General features: G+C 41.7%; 1 protein-coding gene across 1 annotated transcript; it reads right to left on the reverse strand.

The window, feature by feature from the left end:
- Nucleotides 1-21,492: 21,492 nt before the first annotated feature.
- Nucleotides 21,493-24,293, reverse strand: LOC134209068 (uncharacterized). The gene is made up of 3 exons (XM_062685049.1): nt 23,860-24,293; nt 22,540-23,817; nt 21,493-22,495 (listed from the first exon to the last, which is right to left on the reverse strand). Exons 1-3 carry the CDS (start codon nt 24,291-24,293, stop codon nt 21,493-21,495), a joined length of 2,715 nt encoding a protein of 904 aa, XP_062541033.1.
- Nucleotides 24,294-24,502: the final 209 nt, after the last annotated feature.

Consider the following 24,502-nt stretch of genomic DNA (forward strand, 5'->3'; position numbering starts at 1 on the left):
TTCTTACTATCTAACACGGACATATAATATTTCGAGGCCATGCGTTGGCCTATACCGGCACCTTGTTCTCGATTGGAGGTTTCGATTCAACTGGACTAACTACTAAAACTCTAACGATATCTATCACCAACAGCAAAGATCGAGTGAACTAATGGGAATAGCGTGCACAATATTCTCTTTCTTCCGACCTGTCTCTGCCAGCATATTCACCACTGCAGTATCCAATGGACCAGTTCTCACACTATCTCTTAGATGACGACGACGTATTCGTATTAGCAATCTCTCAGTCATCATGCATCGAGTAGGTAGCTGAGCATACGGGTGTGTTTATCATCTCCAATTCCCAACTTGCCCGTCGTTTAGCCTTCTCCGATTGAAACGTTTTCTGGTCAGCAGAAGAATAATCGTCTACGGTGCGAGTGCAGTTTGTGTCAGGGATGTATGCAAGAAGGGACCCAACAACTATGTTCAAGCATAATTTGCCATAATTCATTCCGTTCCACTTCCGTACGCCGCCTTGAAATTATTAAACAGATGACGTGTCTGCAAGTTGGTCTCCCGGATTTTTTCAAGGATTTGTCTCAGAGAAAATATTTCATCCGTCGTTGATCGGCCCTCACGAAAACCTGCTTGGTATTCGCCGACAAGGACTCTTCAAGCGGTCTCAATCTGTTGAACAGAATACGGGACATAATTTTGTCCGCCGAATTAAGAAGGGTTATTCCTCGATAATTGGTGCCCTCCAGTCTGTGCTCTTCCTTAAAGAGAGGACAAATGAGGCCGTCCAACCAGCTAGCAAGCATTTCCTCGTCTTCCCATATTTTCGACATAATATGGTGCAGAACATCATAAAGCTGCTCACTGCCATGCTTGAAAAGTTCAGCCGGGAGCTGGTCCTTCCCCGCAGCCTTATTGTTTTTCAGCTCTTTAACAGCTTTTTTAACCTCATCTAGTGTTGGCGACTCCACAGCTTGTCCATCGTGGCTAATATTTGTTCTATTTACCGATGCCCCGTCACTTCCACTATTCAACAAAGTCTCGAAGTGTTGCTTCCACCTGGCAGCAACTTCGGTTTTATCTGTCAGCAAATTCCCTTCTTGGTCGTTGCAGATGACGGGAGATTGCGCTGACTTTCTCCGCACGCCATTGACAGACTTATAGAACCTCCACATATCATTCTGCTCCATTTTTTCCTGCGCCACGCTTATCACTTGTTCTTCATATTACTTAACTGCTCTTACTTCCTTGTACCGATCTCTATTCGATCGGGTACCCGAAATCAACATCCGGATTCTGGCAACGTTCTTCTCGTCTGTCACTCTCTGACACTCCACATCGAACCAACCCGTCCTGGGTCGCCTCAGAGCAGTGTCTACCACTTCTCGTGCTGTTGTGCTCACCGCTCCATGGAGCGACTCCCATAGATCGTTGATGTTGTCGCTAATGTTGATTGCACTTATCCGTTCGTCGAGTTGATTGCACTTATCGAGTTCGTCGGTACTCAGCCGATACTCCTTCCGCCGACAATCGCTGGATGTTGTAACGCATCGTTCGTTGTGAATTTTCCTTCGATACAGTTGACAACCATGATCGAATTTTACTGACAACGAGGTAGTGATCAGAGTCAATGTTTGGACCTCTGAATGTCCGCACATCGATAACATCCGAGAAATGACGCCCATCCACCAGAACATGGTCTATCTGGTTACAAGTTTCACCAGTTGGGGGTCTCCAGCTGTGCTTTCGGATGTTTCGTGCAAAGTAGGTGCTACTGATGGCCATCCCTCTGGAAGCAGCGAAATTTACTAGCCGTAAGCCGTTGTCTTTGGTAGCAGAGTGAAGGCTCTCCCTACCAATTATGGGACGGAAAAAGTCCTCTCTCCGACCTGAGCGTTAGCGTCTCCGATATCAATTTTCACGTCATGCTTTGGACACTCTCCATAGGCTTTATCAAGACATTCATAAAACGTGTCCTTCACGTCGTCGGATTTATTGTTTGTCGGTACGTAAACGTTGATTAGGCTGTATTTGAAAAATTTGCCCCGCATCCTCAACACACAGATTCGTTCGCTAATGGGTTTCCACTGCATCACTCGCTTCATCTGCTTGCCCATCACTACGAAACCAACTCCATGCTCTGCTTTTCCGCCGCCGCTGTGACAGATGCAGTGTTGGTCATGGGGTCCACGGCTCGGAATTCACGTTCTCCGGATCTAAGCCATCGAACTTCTTGAATAGCGGCCACGTTCACTCCAACTATCTGCAGTTCACGAGTCAGAAGGCTCACTCGTCCAGGTTCATTTAGGATCCTGAGATTCCAGGTACCGAGTTTCCAATCATTGTCTTTATTTCGTTGCCGTTTCGTTAACCCAATATTAGGTATTTTTTCTCACAAACATAGAAAATAATTAGCGTTTGATTAGCAATTAGCATTGCAAAACTCTACCCGACACGATAAAAGACCTTCCTTAAAATAATTTAACCGATATCAAACTACCAGTTTCCAAACAATTAATAGGATACAATACTCAACAGACTTTAAAATAATATGAGACTAAAGAGAATCGCGTCAATAAATGCCAAATTGTTTGATTACATAGTTACGACTATTTTTTTACAAGCAACTTCTAGGAAGTTGAAAATTTGCACTACGTTGGCTTCAAACTCATGGATTACTCTTTTGACGTAGGACTACGTTTTTGTCACGAAAATATGATAGACTTTGAACGTTAATATTACAATATCAATTTTTGGACCTTTCGATCAGGAAACGCCTTAACGTGAATACGTTGTAAATAAATTGTTCTGAGAATACGGATTTTCAACCATTTATTATTAGGGTCTGTCTCATTTGGAGAATTAAACTTAAAAGTGACAGTTCGAAAATTAAATAATCACCCGCTTATAAGAATGGCTGGTGCTACCCAGCAATTTCAATAAGACATCGATGAAAAATGATTCGATATTTGTCAAAAGTAATCTTGCTCTGCGAGCAGGCTTATTCGATAATTATTGCAATGTCACTTTTAAGTTCAATTTCAGTTTAATTCTCTAAATGCGACATACAGATCAATAGTATTTGGCAGAACTCATCACCCTGAGGCAGATCTAGTGTAAAAACTGTACGCAGTACTCCATAATTGCTCTTCAAAGTTTATATATAATTTTTAGACCAACATTTGGAAAGGAAAATAAAAATAAAATTTCCAAATAATCGAGGATGAACAACACACTTAAGCGATCCCATATCCAAATTATCAATTGATAAAAACTCGCTAGAGAGTGAGGATCATTTGATAATTTTATCACGATTCGAAGCACTGGTGAATGCTACTTTTGAACTTATTTTCCTACATAACACCATAGGGGGTGACATTGGGCCAAATGCAATAGAGTTCAGTGCTGACGATGCAACGTTTCAATCGTTCATTAAAAATAATTTCCTACATTACGGCTCTTACCAACCATGTAAGGCAAATCAGCAAAGGCTTGGCACAATTAGTTCTTGGATTTTGTTTTGTGATTTCCTAGACGTGAATTTTAATATAATTTCGAACCGTTTAAAGTTTTCATCAAAATTCGTAACAGTTTCTGTGATATTAGGATTGAAAACATTTTTCGTTTTTGGCCCAATCTAACCCCCTAGGCCCAATGTCACCCCGAACGACTGTACTAATATTTACTGTTGAGGTCGAAATACGTATCTGTCAAGGTACAATTAAGTGGTGGAATTAAATGGGACCGTACAAACTCGTCTTATGAAACTAATATTTGATCAATTCGACGGGAATCGGGCAGGTTCGCCTAGTTGATAGTAATAATTATTCCTTCACGTGAGACGGGTCGGACTTTCAGTTTACTCCGGCAGATACCTACCTAGGAATCAGCAAAAACGAGCCGAAGAAAGTTTCTCAGAACGCAACCATTGCAAGTAAGCGAGAAGCTGCCGTCAAACGCCCCCAAGCTTTCTAGAGAATTAATTTGGCGTCTTTGCTGGCTTGAGGTCTCCAGTTGGCATTACGAACACAGATGAAGAATCTGTAAAAGGTGAGATCGATTCTCGATCCGATCTAGGATGTTTTCGGGTGGGAGACGTTCTCGACACCCTGGGCACAGTTTATCCGTTGTTCGGTTGGAGGGAGGTTCGGTTGTGGGCACCGTTCGGTTATGGGCACCCCTATGGTCCTTTTGACAGATAAGAGATGCTGTCATTCTGAAACCCGTCATTTGTTTGCTACAAACTTAACTTATTTTACAGTATTCGGTAAATTTTACCGAAATCTCAACAGCAGATCTGTTCGGTAATTATTTTACAGATTTTTTTGTAATTTTTCCATTGTTCAACTGTCAAAATCACCGAAAATCAGTAAAATTATTTACCGAACAGTTCTGCTGTTGAGATTTCGGTAAAATTTTACCGAATTCGGCGATTTATTCTATGTGTGTAGAGAAGCATGACGTTTTGTGCTCAATACCAAACCATGGGCGTCTCTTCTTCTCTACTCTACTAAAAATAAATTAGAAATTTTTTGGCTTTTTTTAAAGTGTCATAAATTGAAGTGATTCAATCCAAAAAGTGATTTCTTATGCGTATTTATACAGTAAATTTAATCTATTTCGAGGCTCATTGATGATTGCCATCAAAATTTTAGGGCGAATTTTTTTTTTCGTTTTCCAAAAAGCCTACGAAATTCGGTTGTGGGCACCTTTATTAGTTCGGTTATGGGCACCCCCATTTTATTGATAAATCATTCAATATCGTTTTTGTTGTTCCTAAACTTATTTTTAATAACGTTTTTATGTAGTTTTTATAATTCTTAGACATAATTGATTGAAATAATGAGTTTATTTCATATTTTTGTTCTTTGGGCATGTCTAGTTTTTATACACACACTTTTTGGAACAAAGCGTTGACCGATTTGCTTGCAACAAGTTGCATTCGACGGGGAATCTTGTCCCATTGTTTCCTATTGAAAATTGGTCAGATCGGACTATGGAATCAAAATTTATGATCAAAATATGATTTTTTTTCCCTTTTGTCATAAGAAGAGTTTGTACAATCCCATTTAATTCCACCACTTAACGTTATTCGGGGCCCTCCTTTGCCGTGCGGTAAGACGCGCGGCTACAAAGCAAGACCATTCTGAAGGTGGCTGGGTTCGATTCCCGGTGCCGGTCTAGGCAATTTTCGGATTGGAAATTGTGTCGACTTCCCTAGGCATAAAAATATCATCGTGCTAGCCTCATGATATACGAATGCAAAAATGGTAACCTGGCTTAGAAACCTCGCAGTTAATAACTGTGGAAGTGCCTAATGAACACTAAGCTGCGAGGCGGCTCTGTCCCAGTGTGGGGATGTAATGCCAATAAGAAGAAGAAGAAGAAGAAGAAGACTTAACGTTATTCCACGTCCACCACGTTAAGTGTTGGAATTAAATGGGATTGTACAAACTCGTCTCATGACAAGTGAAGACATTCCACTAAAAAGCTCAAGATATAGACAATTCTCGAGCAACGAGTTTTTCCCATTAGTCCGTCAGAGTACTCTTCAAAGTTGGCAAAGGAATTGGACACACAATGAACTTGGACGGTGGCTATTTTCCATAGTTCCAAAAGTTTCTGGGCGAGCGTGGTTCAGAGGTGAGGACTTAAGTCGAGGCTTCATTCGCGTGATGTCGAGACTTATGTCTAATCACTATTCACTAAACGCACATCTGTACAGAATAAACCTTGTCGATAGCAACTTATGTAGGTGCGGAGCCGGTTATGATGACATCGATCACGTAGTTTGGTCCTGCTCGGAAAATGCCACCTCCAGAGACCAATTATTGGATACCCTTGTGGCCCGAGGTAAACAACCCTTCAGGGAAGTTCGAGGTGTTTTGGGAGATCGTGATGTTGTCTATATGCAGGCCATTTATAGTTTTCTTTGTGCTTCTGACATCAAAATTTAATATTTTGTTTTTTTTTTTCTTCTTTCTTCAAAGTTTTTTTTGTTTAGTCTCTGCCTTTTTGTTCCGTAGAGCTCCATAGCTCTTGCCATCCGGAAGATGCTCCCAGTCGAACCATTCCTCGAGCATGACGACACGCCACATCGTCACTGAATGCCAAATGCTGAAATTTCCTTATCCCAAATCCTAAGCCCCGTCCATCCTTAAACTTTGTAAACTAACCTCGAGTCACCACGAGTACGCTTGCTCCTTCCCCTCTCTTATTAACTGAATAATAAAATGATATTGATTGTATATATCACAAAGAACCATGGCTCCGTAAAGTGTTATACACGCCTGAGCCTACCAAATAAACAAACTTGGAAAAACAAAGCTCAAGATAATTTTCTTAACAAAATTATTTTTTTGAATGAACGAGAAAGGCACTATTACCGTTAGGGTCTTTAATCGAGATTGTTTGACTGTGATGCATATCAATAAAACTTAAATCAATGAAAAATTGAAACCCATTTACCTAAAGTGTTATTTTAGACCTTTCTTATGTGATTTTTTTCAACATACTCCGTAGTGCCGAGGGAGGCATCAACACTAGGTGGATTGATTTGAGTTTCAATTGTCTCCTGGCTATTAGAATGAATGAATTATTCCTTCTCTTGAAGTCTGAGCGGTTTTCATTCATGCTTCTTTATTTTTAGCTAAGTTTCCAGAGCTGCCCACAACCGAACCACAAAATGGAAATGCCCAAAAATGCCAAATTTTCTAAATTGTCAATATTCTTTTTCAAATCGATAAAATCATAAATTACTTTGCTAGTTGTAAGGTTATACGTCTAGCTTTCCATTGCTATACAAATGTCGGCATAAGATTAACCCGGGCCAAAGTTATGGACCAAACACAAAAGGGTGTCCACGACCGAACTTCCTCCCCTACTAATACAACGGCGGGCATAGAAATCTTTCAATTAATAACTAAAGAAATGCTAATAGATTACTTACTTACGAGATTGACTGATTCACGTAAACCGATTGCTAAATTGTTAGCAAGCTTTAAATAGTGAATATTTTCATACATAAATATTGTTACACACTGGAGTCGGTTTTACCGCGGAGGATATGGGCCGCGTGATTTGAAACAACCAAAATATGTCTGAATGAACCGAGGAAATCCCGAAATTCGAAAGAATAAAATCACTTAAAAAGCGATTCGTGTACAAATAACCGAGTGGAAATCCACCGAGAAATGGCTGAGATATTAACGATCAAAGTCTATCATATTTTCGTGACGTTTTTCGATTTTTTGCAATCATCAAGTGTTCCCCAATATAGAAAAGACAGACGTAGCTCTACACCAAAAATACAAATCGACATTTTTTTCATAAAAGGCAAGAAAATGTTAACAGTAGTAGACGCTTTTTCGAAATTCGCAAATGCGATCGCTCTGGAAACCAAAACAATTATTGATCTGAAAAGGGCAATCACAGAGCATACCCGAGTTTTCGTTAGACCAGATGTTATAGTTTGCCACCAAGAACCTGGTTTCACTTCTATCGATTTCATTGGCTTCTTACTAGACTTAAATATAGATATTCATCATGCGAGTTGCAGTAACTCGAACGAAATAGTGGAGCGTTTTCACTCCACGTTAATAGAACTTTTTCGGACATTGAATCATAGACACAAAGATTTGGAACTACATGACAGAATGACTATCTTAGTTGACAATACAGTCCATTCAGCTACAGGGTACAAACCAAAACAAGTTATCTTCTACCACCAGAACCAGACTAACGCTGACGATATTTTTCAAAATTACAATAAGACTAAATCAGCTATTTTGGTTATGATGGTAAAAAGGAAAAGACAAGTAGACGAAGAAAATAAAAGAAAATCATTACCAGAACCGTAAAAACGGTAAAGGCGTATATATCAAAGTTACACAACGAAAAACAAAAGACAAAGAACCTTACAAGACCTCACGAGTACAAGAAAATAAGGATCTCACTCAGGGATGGGAAAAATCTAATTTTCAAAAAATCGAGGGTGATCAAAACTCACCCGCGATCTTACTTTTAAATTACCAAGTGATAAAAACTCGCCAGCGATTAAAAATCTTTGGAAAATCAAATCTTGATTTGAAGCATTTACCGTAACATTTTGAACTCTTTTTTCTTACTGCCATGAAACCATAATGCCAAACAGAAGATATAACGCGACTGCTGACAATAAGCTGATATTAGTAAATAATAATGTTTGAATGAAAATTCTGTGTGCAAAATTTGAGGAGTTGTCGTCGGTGACAACTCGTTCACTGTTTTCACGTGAAAAGTTTTCACATGAAAATTGCAAACATTTTCGTTTGAAAATGATGCATCACAACACTGATCTCACTTATAAAGATTCATTCGGAATAAAAATACACAAAAAAACGAATTACATATAAGATAAATTTTCTCGAACTCTTTCAGACTCATACCACTGACTACAGCGACGACCTTTCACGATGTGTCGACAAAAATTGGACTATTGACAATCAAACTAGACACTGCCAGAATACGAGTAGGCTATGAGAGACTTATCTGCCATAATCTGAAAAAGTGACGTATGCGCCATTTTACAACATACATGTTTTCCGTTTTTCTGTTAAAGAGTACGATAAGTACTACTCGTTAACACCATTTTTGGAAAATGGCGTATACGTCACATTGCCAGATTACGGCAATTAGCCACAAAGTTGATTTAGAGCACATCAGGCAAAACATCGAATATATAGAGAACTTTGCCACTAAACTTAATATCACAGACCACTTAGAGCAAACCTTTCAATTCAAGATTAGGAAAGCATATGAAAAAATGAATAGTTTTTACCCTAGAAGATACAAAACAGGACTTGTAAACGCTCCAGGAAAAGTGGTTAGATTCGTAGCCGGTGACCCAGATAAGGACGATTTGGATTTAATCAATCAAAACTTTTTCAGGAAATTCAGGATCAAGTCAACAACAAAATTATAGAAAACCAATCAAAACAAATCAGTATAAATAACTTACTTCAATTAACCGTTAACAAGGTTTCCAAAACACTAGGTCAATTTTAATTAAAATTTTCAGAGATATAGAATAGGTCTAATCACTTAAAAAAACATTCTTAGTCCAAAAGATAAAGAGTTTATTTGGAAGTTCTTAGAAGATCAACAAATCAACATGAAATTCGAAGACGAAATGTATTGGCTTGTTTCATCGATCGCCTCTTTACAAAACAACCATATAATCATAATCATCAAAATTCATCGAGCAGAAGCGGTACAGACTGATGCAACAGGAACCTATCAATACAAAAGGAACGCGAATGGATACGAATCCGCTACGTGGCCTATCATCAACACACATTTTACGAGCAGAAAGAAAAGTGTTTCATCTGCGACAATAGTTATCCAGTAAATGACGATTGCGTCTTCAACATACTCACCAGCCAGAAAGCCAAATGTCCAACATACAATCAACCGGAGCAAGAATCATCAAGGAAATCAGCCTGGGAACCATACTGATCTACACAGACACAGCAGTGTACATATAAGATTCATGCGGCGATTCACGTCTAGTATCAACACCAACAATCATCGAAACAGGTAACTGCACAGTTACAGTGCAGAACTTCACCTTTAAAAGCAACCCCAAACCTACCGACCAACAAGAATTTTTCACACCAACTTTTGGAAAAGAGATATTATTAACCAAGCAAAAGATTGACATGAAAGAACTTCATCTAATGAATCTCAATAGTCTGGAAGAGATTAGAAGGCTTAAATTTCATATAATCAGCTCACAGACACCTGGAGGAGTATTCGTTGTCCTCATCGGCTCGATACCTCTAATCATTTTCTGCATTTGCAGATACGGAAGCCAACCTCGTGCTAAAGATGGGCATACAACCGCTCTACACATATCTTGCAGCAATTCAAGTTCAACGAACGAGAAATTAACAGATAAAACGGTTAATCAACAGAAGGACAACTCATCCAGTTTTAGTTTTTAGTGTGACGTTGTAGAATTCAGTTTAATTAAAGTGAATAAATTATTTTTTTATAAAGTCTCGGCGAATCAACGCTTAGCTTGTATATGCCAAGATTTTAAACAATAATTGTCAGATTAGTTTTTTTGGGTGAACATTTCTGTTCTATTAGGAAGTCTTCCTGCAATCGTGTTTTAAAGAAATTTTTCAAACCTTATAAAAGAAAATCATGGGCGACAACTGTGTCCATATATCTATAATTGGCTCCAGAGTTGCATTCGCGTTAATCCGGCTGATGAAAGTTCAATCGATATTTGAACCGTTTGTTTGAGAAACTGCATATGTAACATTTTTGGCCAAAATGAGATTTTTATATATTCTGAATCCTCGTCCAAAAATACATATTGTGGCAAAAAATACGAAAAAAAAAATTTTGTTCAGGAATGTATGAAAAAAATTTCGTTTGTTTGAGAAACTACATATGTCCACGTACTTTGAAAAGCAATTGTGGAGTACTGCTTACATTTTTTGCACTGAAAGTGTCCCAGAATGTGGAGAGTTTTGCCAAAAACTATTGATCTGTATCGAAGAAATCGAAGAATTCGGTACAAATTAGTTAAAAAAACTTTTTTTTGTTGTTTTCTCGAAATAGTGTGAAATGGACTTATGCAGTTTCTCAAACAAATGATTCATTTCTTTTCAAAACCTACCAATGTTAGATGTTAGAAATAAGAGATTTAAGCACGTCGCAAAACAGTTATCAAATTCGTATTAAGCTTTTCAGTGTCCTTACAAGCTAGTTTCCCTATTCAATCTTCGGCCCATGTACCTTCGACCTTAACTTACTTACTTACACCTCCGGTGGTGCAAAGGGCCGACTTGAAAGATCTCCATCCTGAGCGTTGCCCGGCTATCGCTTTAACCTGTTGCCAGGTTAGATTTCGGTCGACTTCTTTTATTTCTTTATTAAGGCTTCGCGGCCATGAGTCTCTTTGTCTGCCTTTGCTGCGATGTCCCGCTGGGTTCCAGTCTAATGCTTGTTTACAGATTTCGTTTCCGCCCCTACGTAGAGTGTGGCCGACCCAGCCCCACTTCCGATCCCGAATTTCTGTTGCTATCGGCCTCTGATGACAACGACGATGGAGCTCATTGTTTGAGATCCAGTTGTGAGGCCACCAGGCCCGAATTATATACCGCAGGCATCTGTTAATGAACACCTGCAGCCGTTGAGTGTTCTCCACTGATACACACCATGTTTCGCTAGCGTATAACAGCACAGATTTCACGTTAGAGTTGAAAATTCGTATTTTGGTGCGTTTACTTATCTGCCTGTTTTTCCAGATATTTCTTAAACTCGCAAAGGCAGCCCTTGCTTTCTTGATCCGTGCGCCTATGTCGATCTTGGTACTGCCGTCCGACGCCATTTGGCTACCAAGATATTGGAAGCTTTCAACATTCTCCACTGGTTGCCCGGCTACTGTAAAACTGGAAGGAGTCGCCGTGTTTACATCCAACGATTTGGTTTTGTTGACGTTGATGACTAAACCTGCCGAAGAGGAGCGCTCGGCAAGGTCGTTGAGCTTACTCTGCATAACAGAGCGCCGTTGCGCGAGGAGTGCAACGTCATCAGCCAATTCGAAGTCGTTTAGATGCTCCATGGTTATAGGCTGCCATAATAGCCCGCGGTTTGGTTCACGGTCAATCGCACCTACCAGAATCTCATCGATTACGATGAGGAACAGTAACGGTGATAGGATACATCCTTGCCTCACACCAGCTACGACCCGGATAGGGTCGGACAGGACCCCATTGTGCAGCACTCTACACGAAAAGGCCTCGTACTGTGCTTCGATGAGGCCGATGATTTTCTCAGGAACTCCCTTGCGTCTCAGGGCGCCCCACATATTCTCGTGATTGAGACGGTCGAAAGCTTTTTCGTAGTCAATGAATACCAAGTAAAGGGACTCTTGGAATTCGTTGACCTGCTCCAGAATGATGCGGAGCGTGACAATATGGTCCACACAGGATCTTCCGGCACGGAATCCGGCTTGCTGCCGCCGGAGAGTCGCATCGATCTTCTCCTGAATCCGATCTAGGATAATTTTGCACAGAACTTTGAGAACGGTACACAGCAACATAATGCCTCGCCAGTTATCGCATACAGTCAGGTCACCCTTTTTGGGCACCTTCACTAAGATACCTTGCATCCAGTCGACCGGGAAAGTTGCGGTGTCCCAGATATTTCGAAATAAACGATGCAGTAGTTGAGCGGATGTCATGGGGTCAGCTTTGAGCATCTCGGCTGATATGCGGTCGACCCCTGGGGCTTTATTCGAATGCTTTGGATGGCTGTTTGAATCTCTAACAGTGATGGAGCTTCGGTATTGACGCGTGTTATACGTCGGATCATAGGCAGATCATGTCGAGGTGGTGATGGCCTGGCTGGCACTTGAAAAAGTTGTTCGAAGTGCTCGAATCAGCGTTTCAGCTGGTCAGTTGGGTCGGTCAATAACTGATCATTCGCGTCTTTCACAGGCATCGTTGCATTCATCTTCGCCCCGCTTAAGCGTCGTGAGATATCGTAGAGGAGGCGAATGTCCCCGGTTGCGGCGGCTCTCTCTCCTTCGTCGGCCAGAGAGTCTGCCCACGCTCGCTTGTCCCGTCGACATGAGCGTTTTACTTCCTTCTCAAGAGCCGCGTATCGTTGGCGGGCTAGAACTTTGGCTCCTCTGGTTTTTGATCGCTCTATCGCGGCTTTGGCTTCTCTTCGCTGCTCTATCTTCCTCCAGGTCTCATCGGTGATCCATTGTTTTCTCTGGGTGCGTAGTTCGCCCAGATTGTTCTCGCTGGTGGCGATGAAGGCATTCTTGATGGCGGTCCATTGGTCTTCCACGCTGCCACCTTCCGGAATATCTGCAGCACGCGTCTCCAGTTCTTCAACGAAGGACCGTTTCACCGTGGCATCTTCCAGTCGGCGTGTGTTGAATCGTCATCCAATTTTTTCCTCCTGCCGACGAATCCGCGCAATGCGCAGGCGTATTTCGCCGATGAGGAGGTGATGATCAGACGCGATATCGGCACTACGTTTATTCCGTACATCAAGAAGGCTCCGTTTCCATTTTCGGCTGATGCAGATGTGGTCGATTTGATTTTCTGTAAAGCCGTCACGGGAGACCCACGTGACCTTGTGAACCGGTCGATGAGGAAGAGCGATCCCCGATCACCATGTCGTTATTACCACAAAATTCTGCGAACAGCTCTCCGTTTTCGCTCATTTCTCCGAGACCATGGCGTCCCATAATGCGCTCATGGTTCGAGTTGTCGGATCCGATCTTCGCATTGAAGTCGCCCAAACAGATCTTGATATCACCCTTCGGAATTCTATCTACGACGGCATTGAGTTGACTGTAAAAGTTCTCTTTGTCTTGCAGATAGGCAGCATCGGTTGGCGCATAACATTGGATTATAGTAAGGTTTCAGACCCGTGTTCTAAATCTGGCAACGATTATCCTTTCACTTATAGGTTCCCACTTCATAAGCGCAGAGTGTGCCTGAGCGCTTAGTAGGATGCCAACTCCGCGTTGCCGGGGAGCGTGTTCACCTCGTAAACCAGAGTATAGCAGAACTTGTCCCGACGGCGTTCTGTGTTCTCCAAAGTTTGGCCAACGGACTTCACTCAGTCCCAGGATCTCAAGCTTCATGCGGCGTGCCTCATTGGCAAGTTGTGCCAATTTACCCTGCTGGGCTAGGGTTAAAACGTTCCATGTTCCTATTCGTGTCCGTTGTTTCGCGCTAAGAGTCGTCGCCGTAAAATCAGTCCGTATTCTTTCATTATCGGATTCTCGAACAAATTGATGTTTCGGGAACAGTAGGTTGTTGGCCCAAGGTTCCCTATCCACCGGGATGGGGCTGCCATCTTAGGTATAGCTTCCGGGGAATAGCATTTCATACTCAGCCGCTGAATGCCAGAACAGACGCTGTTGGAGCCGCACCTCCTTGGTGGACAGACGCTCGATCAGTCGGGTCAAATTTGTTTAAAGTCCCACCCAACACCAGGACTAGGCTAGTGCGCTTTGAGCGGCACACGGTCGCTTTGATAGGGCCTGCTTGGGGACACATGCAGCTTTTTATAGAAGTTCAACAGAGCCCACTGTCGAACCCCACCACATCCTAGGCAGACCCCACAGGACGCACCCTCTCACTCTATCTGATGTCAGAAGGACAACAGTGCCCAGGCTGCACTACCAGCTAAGTACGCAACCCTTAGCTGGCGCAATTGTCATCGGAAGACCCGTGGAAGCGTGAGTATTGGAACTTGTGAGGACCAGAGCTATGTTAGGCGCCCCTTCCCGGATGTCAACTCACCATTTTGCAGCCCAAGGAATTTAAGGAAGGACATATATTTGAAATTGTTATGGAATAAGAAAGAATAGTCCTCTCGAAAACAAGTAAAATTTTTCTAAGATTTATTCATTTTTCGATTCCTATTAATTCTCACAAAAATTTCCAAGAATTTTCCTCACAAAACCTCAGAATCCCCTCCAGAATCCCTGGAACTTGCGTACTCCAATAATCACTTCCAAATCTCTCAAGTACCACAAAAATAATTAGAATTAGTCCAGAATTATGAAACAAAACATGTTTGTTAGACAAATAGAAAAAAAAATCCGAAATAATCTCAAAAGTTAGTGCATGTACTGCGATTATAAAAATCAATAAATTAATGCAAATATTACGATTATAAAAATGGTAGATATTATTTTCAATGTTTTTTTTCATAATCCCATCAAAGTCTACAAATCATACAAACAAATGTCATCATAATTGTCCAACAAAAAGATAATAATAAGCATTTTAGTGCATTAAATGTAGTGCTCAGAGTATGAGACAATTTTTACTATGTGGATCCGGCATTTGAGACAAAGTTTGGCAGAATAAAATCATCAAGTATTGATAGTTACAAAAACTAAAATAGGATTATCAAGCACTTATATGATAGTTCTATTCTTTCGCTATCCGATGGAAACAATTGATCTATTGATATATTTTAATTCATGTTCCATAAAGACCTCCAAATTGAAAAATGTGCTTGAATGGTTGTAATATGAGTCAAAACTGTATGTTCCGTAAACTTTTTCGAATAACATATAATATTTAAAATCTATAAATTACTTCAAATCGGAAAAATTGTAACAATCGCTTTGTATTTTTGTAGAGAAATCACATAGTCAATTACACTATTACATTAAGTACACGGGCGTATTACCACTTATACAACAGCTGCCCCTGCGAGGAGTTGTTCCATAACCAGCTAATAACGATGAAATATCATCAATTCTCCGTATCCATCGAATCTGCTTTGGCAACATTTCACACCTTTTCTCTCTACCAAACAATGTGTAATTAGAATTGAACAAGAGTCGGTTGCGTTTGAAATACAAACATGTGCTTCTATTTGTCGTATTGAGGCGGGTATGCTTCTGCAACGACAATAGAGGCTTTTTGCCAGCGTGCGTCTGACCGTGCGGTATCATCGTTTCTATTATTCTTGATTAATGACTTGTGATCAAAATTGAACATCTTTTTCAAAACAGAAACAATCTGACTTCCCTCACAAGTCATGTCCACAAACTTCTTGCTTCAAGAACTTCCCCATGGAAGGAAACGGACTCTCTTTTCTTCTTTGCAATTATTTGACCGATTGTCAATTAAATAAGCTGTTGCAATTGAGCCAAAATCAGATTTGCCATTTATATCAATCCAATGTGGTTCCAAAACCGACGAAGCAGTCGCTCATTCGCCAGATGAAGATGTAACCACCCCACCATAGAACGTGTTTGGGTGCAAGGATTGCAGAATTCGCTCTCAATGAATAACGACGATATACGAGCAGCAGAATGCCTCTCCCCCGTACATTTGACATTCCCAACCTCAAGTGAGGCACATAGTTAAAGAAAAAGAATCCTTACAGTCTCTTTTTTTTTAGGCACAGTGGCAAATCCAAGGATGAGCATGGCGGCTGTATCTTCCACAGAGTGCGTAATATAGGTACCAAAAGGATTGCCGAATGAAATGAAAAAATATGAACGACCGGATATTACCAACAAAAGACAAAATTCTTTACCACCCGCGCTTGTTACACGAGCTACTGATTTGGCAGAGCTTAATCCGAATTCCCAAAATACGGCAATATTTGACATTTGAACCCCATTGGGCTCCACCTTGAGTTTTTCGATTTATAACATACCAATATAAGAAATATTGATTTTTTTATTGGTTTCTTACTCTTTGAGTTTTTAAATACTCTGCAATATCTTCACTTACCGAGTCAGAAGGACGTAGTACTAGTCGTTGCAATCACCTGCGCCTGGATATAATGTTACGAAAATGTTAAAAAGCGATATCGAATGTGGATACAGTTTTACACCAGCCCAGTAATCATTTTTACCTCCACTGTTAAATTTGCTCCTGAATCACGGTTGGTTATAAGTTTTAAACCGGTAGATAGTTAACATCATCTGCTAAGCACCATGTCAATGGTCCCTTGAACCAGAGCATTAGTGATTAATCATAGATTTAATCATGATTAATGAATAATGGGTTATTTAATCATTATTCATTAATCATAATCATACAACAAATATGATTTAATCATTAATCACTAATCGTTAATCATAGATTTTTACATTCAATCATTATTCACTAATCATATTCATAAATGTTTAGAGTTTATTCATTAATCATAAATTTTAATCATGGCTTACATCGCTTTTATTCATTTATCTTTAATCATAATCATATAATTTTTATACCTTTCAATAACCCAATTCAGAAGAAAGGTTACTTGACTATTGATCATTATGCAAATTATATAATTTGATTATTCATAATCATTATTCATTAATCATATCGATCGTTAATCATTAATCATACACATGTTGTGTCAACATTTAATCACGATCATTAATCGTTAATCATACTCCAAAAGTTTTATTAATTAATCATAATCGTTAATCATTGTAAAAAAATATTTTAATCGTTAATCATAATCATTAATCATTGTCAAAAATGAATAAATCATTAATCATAATCTTTAATCATAGAGTTGAATGATTTAATCATAACCAATTTAATCATTCATTGGAAGCTTTATTCATTAACGCTCTGCCTTGAACACATCTTATTTAAAAATCCGACATGGTAATTAAAATTGTCTCGAAAGCCATCAGATCTCCGCGTGCCTAGTCCAAAATTTTACGAACAAACTGATCCGAACCGACATGCATTCTTTAATAGCCTTCACGTCAAGCACCGCACTGCAGATAATCAAGGGGAAACCATTAAACCATTAAAATAACGCTTCATTCAAAGCAACTGACTTACCGGTTGGACACCGAAGTCCCATAAGAGCCTATCGGCACACGTGCGAAGAGGCAGATGGAGGCAGATTTTTCGCACATATGTGACTCGTGGGGTAGCTTGGTCGCAGCTGCAAACGCTTGATCGTGGCTGCTAAATTTGAGAGTAGAGCCTTGGAATTCCGTAGGTTGGGGAGGAGAAAAAAAACAGTTGAAAGACAAAAGAGTTTCGGCACGCAAGGTACGAGAACGAACAAAAGAAACGATTTCAGCTCCACGCGACAATTATGGCAAAATGTCGTTTTTTAAAGCTTAGACAAGTAATGGAAGTAAGTCGGCAGTTTATTCTTTTGTTTTGACGCTTCCAAGGAGCTTTTTCTTCACGTTAGGTCAGTACAGATTTATGGTTCACGTTGATATGTTTATGGACGTATTAAAGAAACTGCATAATTTATTCAAGATTTTATTTCTTAAACGGTTTTAGCTAAATCTCACTTAAACTTTTAAGCCATACTTCTTTCAACTTAATAAGGCAGATCCGGGTCCAAATCTTCGAGTCATGCGGTAAGTATTAAATATATTCGCCAACAGACAGTGCAGCCGTTGTTTCCTTGGGGCTAAAATTTCGTGCAAAATTACACACTCCTTTAACGCGAAAATTGGTGTTCCCTAAAGAAATAAACTCAACTCAACTCAGAGTGCAAAAAAGCTAGCGAAAATTAATTATCTACAAGCTATTCACAGACAATCGAACACAAGTGATCACTCGGCATGCCCCTGTAGGGCACTTAGAAATCAAACCATTCTGCTTGCCAAAAACACCAAAAGGAATATTTGCGACTGGTTTTTGGCCTTTACACTACCATAGACCGCAAACTGACTCGCTCAAGGCAGCGCTCTGCACGATCGACAGCGAACTCGAGATGGTATCAATCATGCCCAAATTGATTTAATTACAAGTTTCGCGAGTATAACTCTTTAGTGCTACTGTAATTTTCTCGGTGATTCCAGTGTCAGCAGCGCCAGAGGGACGGAGAAGAACATGCGGCGATCGTACACTGATCGATCGTTTGGAGCGCTCGTTTTAATCCATTTAATCAAACGATCAGCACCCCCGGGGCCATGGCGGCTGTTGCGGTACAGAGACACAACAGCTTCCATCTATAAGTTTGGCACTTCTATGGGGGGATGCGACGGATATCTTCTAGTCTAGAGGCTCTGAATCAATCGTGCTCAACGAGCACCGAGGCAGCCGCAGATCCTTAGCTGATTAATGATGTGCCATTTTGAGGAGTGATCTTTACACCAATTACCACTCAACGACTCACTTTCATCTTGTTTTGTTAAAAATCATCTCCAAAAAGGTCTCAATGTAAATGCTTTTTGCTCTGCTCGTTGGAGGTTGAGTAATGACCGTGAGAAAAAAAATGTTAGTTGTGGTATATTATGGTACGGCACATGTAATGGCACTCTGAATAATATGATTTTGAAATTATGTTGCCTCTTGTACTTCATCTCAGCGGATATGATGCGTGGCTATGATGTGTTGTACTCGGAGAAAACAACTAAAAATACTGATTGTGTTCTTATTATTAAATTGATCCGTAAATAATGTTATAAAGAATAAGGACATTTGCTTTTGGTACAAACATTCGTTTGTTTGGTAGAATAATATGCTGTTGGGCGTTACGGAGTCGAGATCAATTTTGTAATACTTGTTTATAGTTTGTATTTTGATTCTTATACAACAATGCTAGTTTTGGGAAGCCGAGAAACTCAAGGTGTAGTCGAGGTCTGGAGTTGGAATACAAAGTTACAGTAAAAAAGGAAGGGAAATTTAGCTACTTAAATATCTACAAAGTTTAATTTATATCGATGCAGTTCATTGCCGATGTTTGAAGAGGAAGACATACGAGAGAAAATAACTATTGAAAGAGAGATTCACATTTCGAGAAAATCATTCGAGAGGGACTAGAAACCAGAATGGGCGAACATTGTGTCTTAAAGATTTAGTCGATCGATTGATACCAAAATCTCCTAAATCAGTTGAAAGACACTTTACTTGACGGTCTCAAATTTGAATATGCAAAATGGCTCCCTAGCTTGCCGAAGAACGTTATCCTACGTCAAATAGTTACTGTTATCAGATTCAGAGCTTAGCTTTACTTTGAACAATCGTAAATGTAGTGAACACATTGCTTATAGCTAGGGTTCAGTCACATTGGACGAATACTTGCTGGTAGTGTGATTGATTTTGTGTACAAAGATCGTCGCCACCTTCACACCATGATTTTCAATCTAATTTTAAGAAACTTACTAACTAACACGCAAATGTCTATGTCTTCACTAATTATTCTGTATTCGATAACTGAAGACCAGCTTCAAATGTTTCCTCCACAGGCAGCAAACAAATCCTCGTGAGACCATCTTTGTGAGTTCGTAAAGAAACAACTCAAACCAGCTTGCCTTAGTCAGATTGAACAGAAATCAAGCAGGTTAGTAGCCATTTCCTTAAAAGAAGGCTGATCGGATAACTTTTGGAGTATTTGAGCGTAAGGTGCTGTGGACACTATTCAGCGGTAAGCAGGAGAACGGCAAACTATGGTGGGCTGAACACGTTGATCGTATGCCGGCAGAGGGTAAGGCGAAGATAATATTTAGTAGAGAACCCGTAACGATTTTTATTTACATTCCCGACATTTCTACCGATTGGTTCTGGTCTTTCTAAAGGGTCATCCTTCAAGGCCTTAACTAATCGATGCCAGGTGATTTTCTCAGAAGGAGGGTCTTCCGTAACATGTGCCATCTGCTTTTGATTTGGTAACATCTGGTACACATACCAAAGTTTTTTTTTTTTGTAAAAAGTACCGCTTATTTGTCAATTGTTGCCTTTCTCGCATGTTTGATACATTTTTATATAATTTGGTAGGTAACGTAAGAAAAAACAATAACTTCAGCTTTGTCAATTAATAATTTCATATCAACGAATTTCTCTCGACGGGCTCTGTTAAACCTCTACAAAAGCTGCATGCGAGATCCTGATTATGGCATTCTGGCCGCATGTTAACGGCCTTGTCTTGGATATCGTAATATTGGGAAATAGGGGGCTGGCAATTTGACATTCTACTCTCTTAGTAGAACCGGGTGACACTGACTCGAAACGGCGAGTGGGCTAATGGCTAGGCTGTCTTCCGTCCCCCAAAAACCGTGGCGGGCCTTGTAGCACGCTGTTCAATCCTGCCACCAAGCTTTGCCTGCTGGGTGGGAGTAGGCTCAGATGCTCTTTCCTGACTTGCGCTGATCTGGTTCTGAACACGTAAGTGTCAATCCTGGCATGGTTTCCCTGCATGCCGTAAGGCATGCAAAGATAACCTTGGGATCATTAAAGGCGACTACTCCAGTAGAATTCGACGGCAGTCACAAGGGGGACTCATCTACAATGAGTGAAGCAAAACAAAATAATTCTTTTGACGATGCGTTAAGCACGGAGATGGTAGACCCCTTTGGTGAGGTCTCCTCCCAGGGAGGCGGAGAGCGGAGCGACGGAGGCTGCAACTAGCAGCACCGGAGTCTCCCCAACAGTGACAGGGTATAGAAGAAGGCTATGAAGAAAATATTGCGCCTAACCCGAAACGGCTCAGTCAGCAATCCGGCGAAGGCGCTCAGAGCAAAGCCAAACGACGTGCGATCATAAAAGCCAAACGTCGTCTGGACGGAGCAGATCGGGGTGCAGAGGAGCCCCAAGGGCGTCGACGCGAGAAAGTAAATTCTCGGCCCAAAAAAGCGAAAGGCACCAACCAGGCGCAAGTCGCCGGGCCGCAAGAGGGTACCAGCCAGTCTGTGACATCGGCACAAAACTCACCCACCGTCGAAGGCAACGGCTGATCCCAATCCAATGCCTGATTGTTGGTATCTTTGATCTTCCACAATAGCTGCATTATTGCCTTAGCCGTGGTAATAACTGCACCTATGAGTCTCAGTGGATCGAATAGCGACGCAGTCACCGACAGCACTTGCCGTTTTGACAGTTGTGAGGTGATGGGACATGATGGCACGTCGAATTGGAATCGCAGTTGATCGGTATTCGGCATCCAAGTCAGTCCGAGTGTCTTAACAGTCGGATCAGGGTCCAGGTTAATTCCTTCTGACAGACGAATTGCCAAATTGTCCTCGGCAACTCATTCCAGTACCTCCAGTTTGTTGGAAGCCCATTTCCTCAGCTGAAATCCTCCCTTAGAGGTCATTTCCTCCAACTGTTTCCGAATTTCGCTTGCTGCTTGAATCGTATCCGCTCCTGTGATAACGTCATCCATGTATGTATCTTCTGTAACTGCTCTAGCAGCCAGCGGGTACTGTAGCATCTCATCAGTTGCCAGCTGATTGAAAGTGCGTGTCGCTAGAAAAGGCGCAGGTTTTGTCCCGTAGGTGACAGTATTCAGCTGATACACATCAACAGCTGCACCGGTGTCGGAACGCCAAAATATACATTGAAGATGTCGATACTCCGGATAAATGAAGATTTGCTGAAACATCTTCTCCACGTCGGCCACCAGCATTATTTGCTTCATGCGACTTCGAAGCATAATCGATCGAAGGTCTTCTTGGACGATTGGACCCACCAGCAAAGCATCGTTCAGCGATACACCTGACGACGTTTTGCACGACGCATCAAAGACCACACGAACCTTCGTGGTGGTGCTAGCCTCTTTTATGACGGGATGGTGTGGCAGAAAACAACGTTTTTCGGACTCTGTTGTATCCTTCACCTTGGTCATGTGCCCCAGCTGTATGTACTCTGCCATAAACTGATGATACTGCTCCCGTAAATTAGCATCCCTGGCTAATCTGCGCTCCGTGCCTAGAAAACGCCTGTAGGCGATGTCCCGTAAATCACCAATACTTGAAACGACGTCCTCATCCTTCGGCAACGAAACAGTATTCCCTGTGAAATCCGACTGCTGGAACAATTCTTCACACCGTTGCTCCTCGGTGGAAAGAATCTTCGAAGTACCAACTTCTTCGCTAGCCCAAAACCGTGCAATCAACTTTTCCAAAGTTGCTGTAGTTGCCGTGCTACAGTTAACCCGTAGGCTCTCCGTGGGTTTTGTTTGACCTCCGCACACCACCCATCCAAAGACCGATTCATTGAATGTCGGCATTTGGTTTCCGATGGAAATTCTTCTACCAGATTCGAAGAAAAAGAAAAAAAGAACTCGATGCCAAACGCCATGTCCACCGCACTGAACTGAGGACTGAAAAAGGCTGGATCCGCTAAACTAATCCCGTCAGGCATCTTCCATCCGTTCATGTTGACCTTCGCAGTTACCTTCGGCAGAACCAGGAAATTCACGCTCCGAGAGAAATACGTGATTCTTGAGCACACCAATGCTTGAATCCTGTGCTTCACCTTTGAAGCTGCTTGACCTATACCAAGGACCGAGAAGTCCACCTTTTCTCGACGCGTCCTCAGTCGTTGGCTCAGCCGTTCTGCGATGAAATTGCTTTCAGAGCCGGAGTCCAGCAACGCTCGAGCCGGAAATCGGCTACCCTCGTCATCTTCCACGATAACGACCGCCGTGGCCAGAAGGACATGGGAGGAGAACTGCTGAGCTGCACCAGATATTGTAGAATCGGTGGCGAACACGTTCACCACTTGGGCGGATGTCGAACCCGAATGCTCGCCAGCATCCGGAGGAGAATTATTGCGTTCCGTAGCAGCAGCGACCTTCGATGATCCATCTTTCCCAGATTTGAAGCACACCAATGTGTTGTGACGACCTTTACAGCTGCGGCAGAAATATTTAGACGGGCAATTCTTCGCTATGTGACCCGGCCGGAAGCAATTCATACACAGGGAGTTTGACCTCAACACCGCCTCCCTCTCTCGCACCGACAACCGTTGAAAAGAAGAACACTGATAAAGCGGATGGTTCTCCTTACAAACCATACATTGTTCCCCAGACGATTGTACGGAGCCGTAGCTTGCCTTCACAGCTGACGACTTCTGCTTCATTGGCTGTTGCGATTGATGGGATCCCTTGCTGTCCGAAGTCTTCGTTGGGAGTGATTCCAGGATTCGTACCCGACGACGTATGAAATCAGTTAGATCTGCCAACGTGTCCTGTTCTTTGATAGATGAATGTTCTTCCCATCCTCTTCGAGTTACAGGATCCAACCGAGTTGTCAGCAAGTTAACAAGTAGAAGATCCTTGTGCTCCTCGGGTTTAACCACTTGATCCAAGTTCTGAACCACTCTCTCGAACCCGTCCATCAGGGTATGCAAGTCCACTACCGACTCCTTAGATAGTGTTTTCAAGTTGAACAAGGCTTTCACTTGACTCTTCTTCAACAGCTTGCTGTTACCGTACCTGTTAATCAGCAAACCCCAAGCCACCTGATAGTTTGCTTTACTTATCTTCAAGAGATCGATGAGGTTCTTTGGTTCACCTTGAAGACAGCCCTTCAAATAGTGAAATTTCTCCACTTCCGGCAAGTCCGTCTTTCTATGGATGAGGGAGGTATACAAGTCTCAGAAGCTGATCCACTCGTCGATGTCACCGTTGAAAGTCTGTAGCTTGATTTGAGGCAAACGAACATGATCAAGTGTACCATGCCTGTGCGGTAACGTCTCGTTCCCTCGCATCGACGAATCCACATCATCAGGTCCTACCTGTCCCTTGACCTTGTCCATAAGAAAAGCCTTACACTCATAGAACTTATCGCTAAACCCTAACCTAGCCTCATCAAACTCTCCTTCCTCATCCTCAAAGTTATCGTGAGCCTGGATGTCATTCAAAGTCTCCTCGTACTGTCCCCACAACTCACCAATACGCTGCAGACGAATGTTGATTGCGCTAACAGTACAGGTCGGCTGGTAGTTCTGTACGAATCTGAAGATGTCGTCCAAAGCCGTCTGGATGTTCTTGAGCTGGACCATAAACAGCTTCAGCGCTGGCGGCTTCTTTTCCTTGGGAGGCATTGGTGTACGTCACTCGATCCGACAAAAGAAAAATAGGATGGTGTAGAGACCCAAAAGTCCTAAGCTTCGGCAGACATATACTGTAGAAGCCTACCTGGAGAACAATATGCTGCACCGAGATCAGCTACACCACATCCAACATCACGATCGTTCAGTTCACAGCAGGTACGGAAACACAGCAACATCACACGAAACACAACTCGTAATAA

This window comes from Armigeres subalbatus, chromosome 2 (assembly GCF_024139115.2).
Source record: "Armigeres subalbatus isolate Guangzhou_Male chromosome 2, GZ_Asu_2, whole genome shotgun sequence".
Lineage (NCBI taxonomy): Eukaryota > Metazoa > Arthropoda > Insecta > Diptera > Culicidae > Armigeres > Armigeres subalbatus.

Coding starts and splice junctions, on each gene's coding strand:
- LOC134209068 (XM_062685049.1), bottom strand. CDS start 24,293: ATGCCTCCCAAGGAAAAGAAGCCGCCAGCGCTGAAGCTGTTTATGGTC. Junction 23,818..23,859: donor TTCAACGGTGACATCGACGA/GTGGATCAGCTT, acceptor CCTCATCCATAG/AAAGACGGACTTGCCGGAAG. Junction 22,496..22,539: donor TTCAGTGCGGTGGACATGGC/GTTTGGCATCGA, acceptor CGAATCTGGTAG/AAGAATTTCCATCGGAAACC.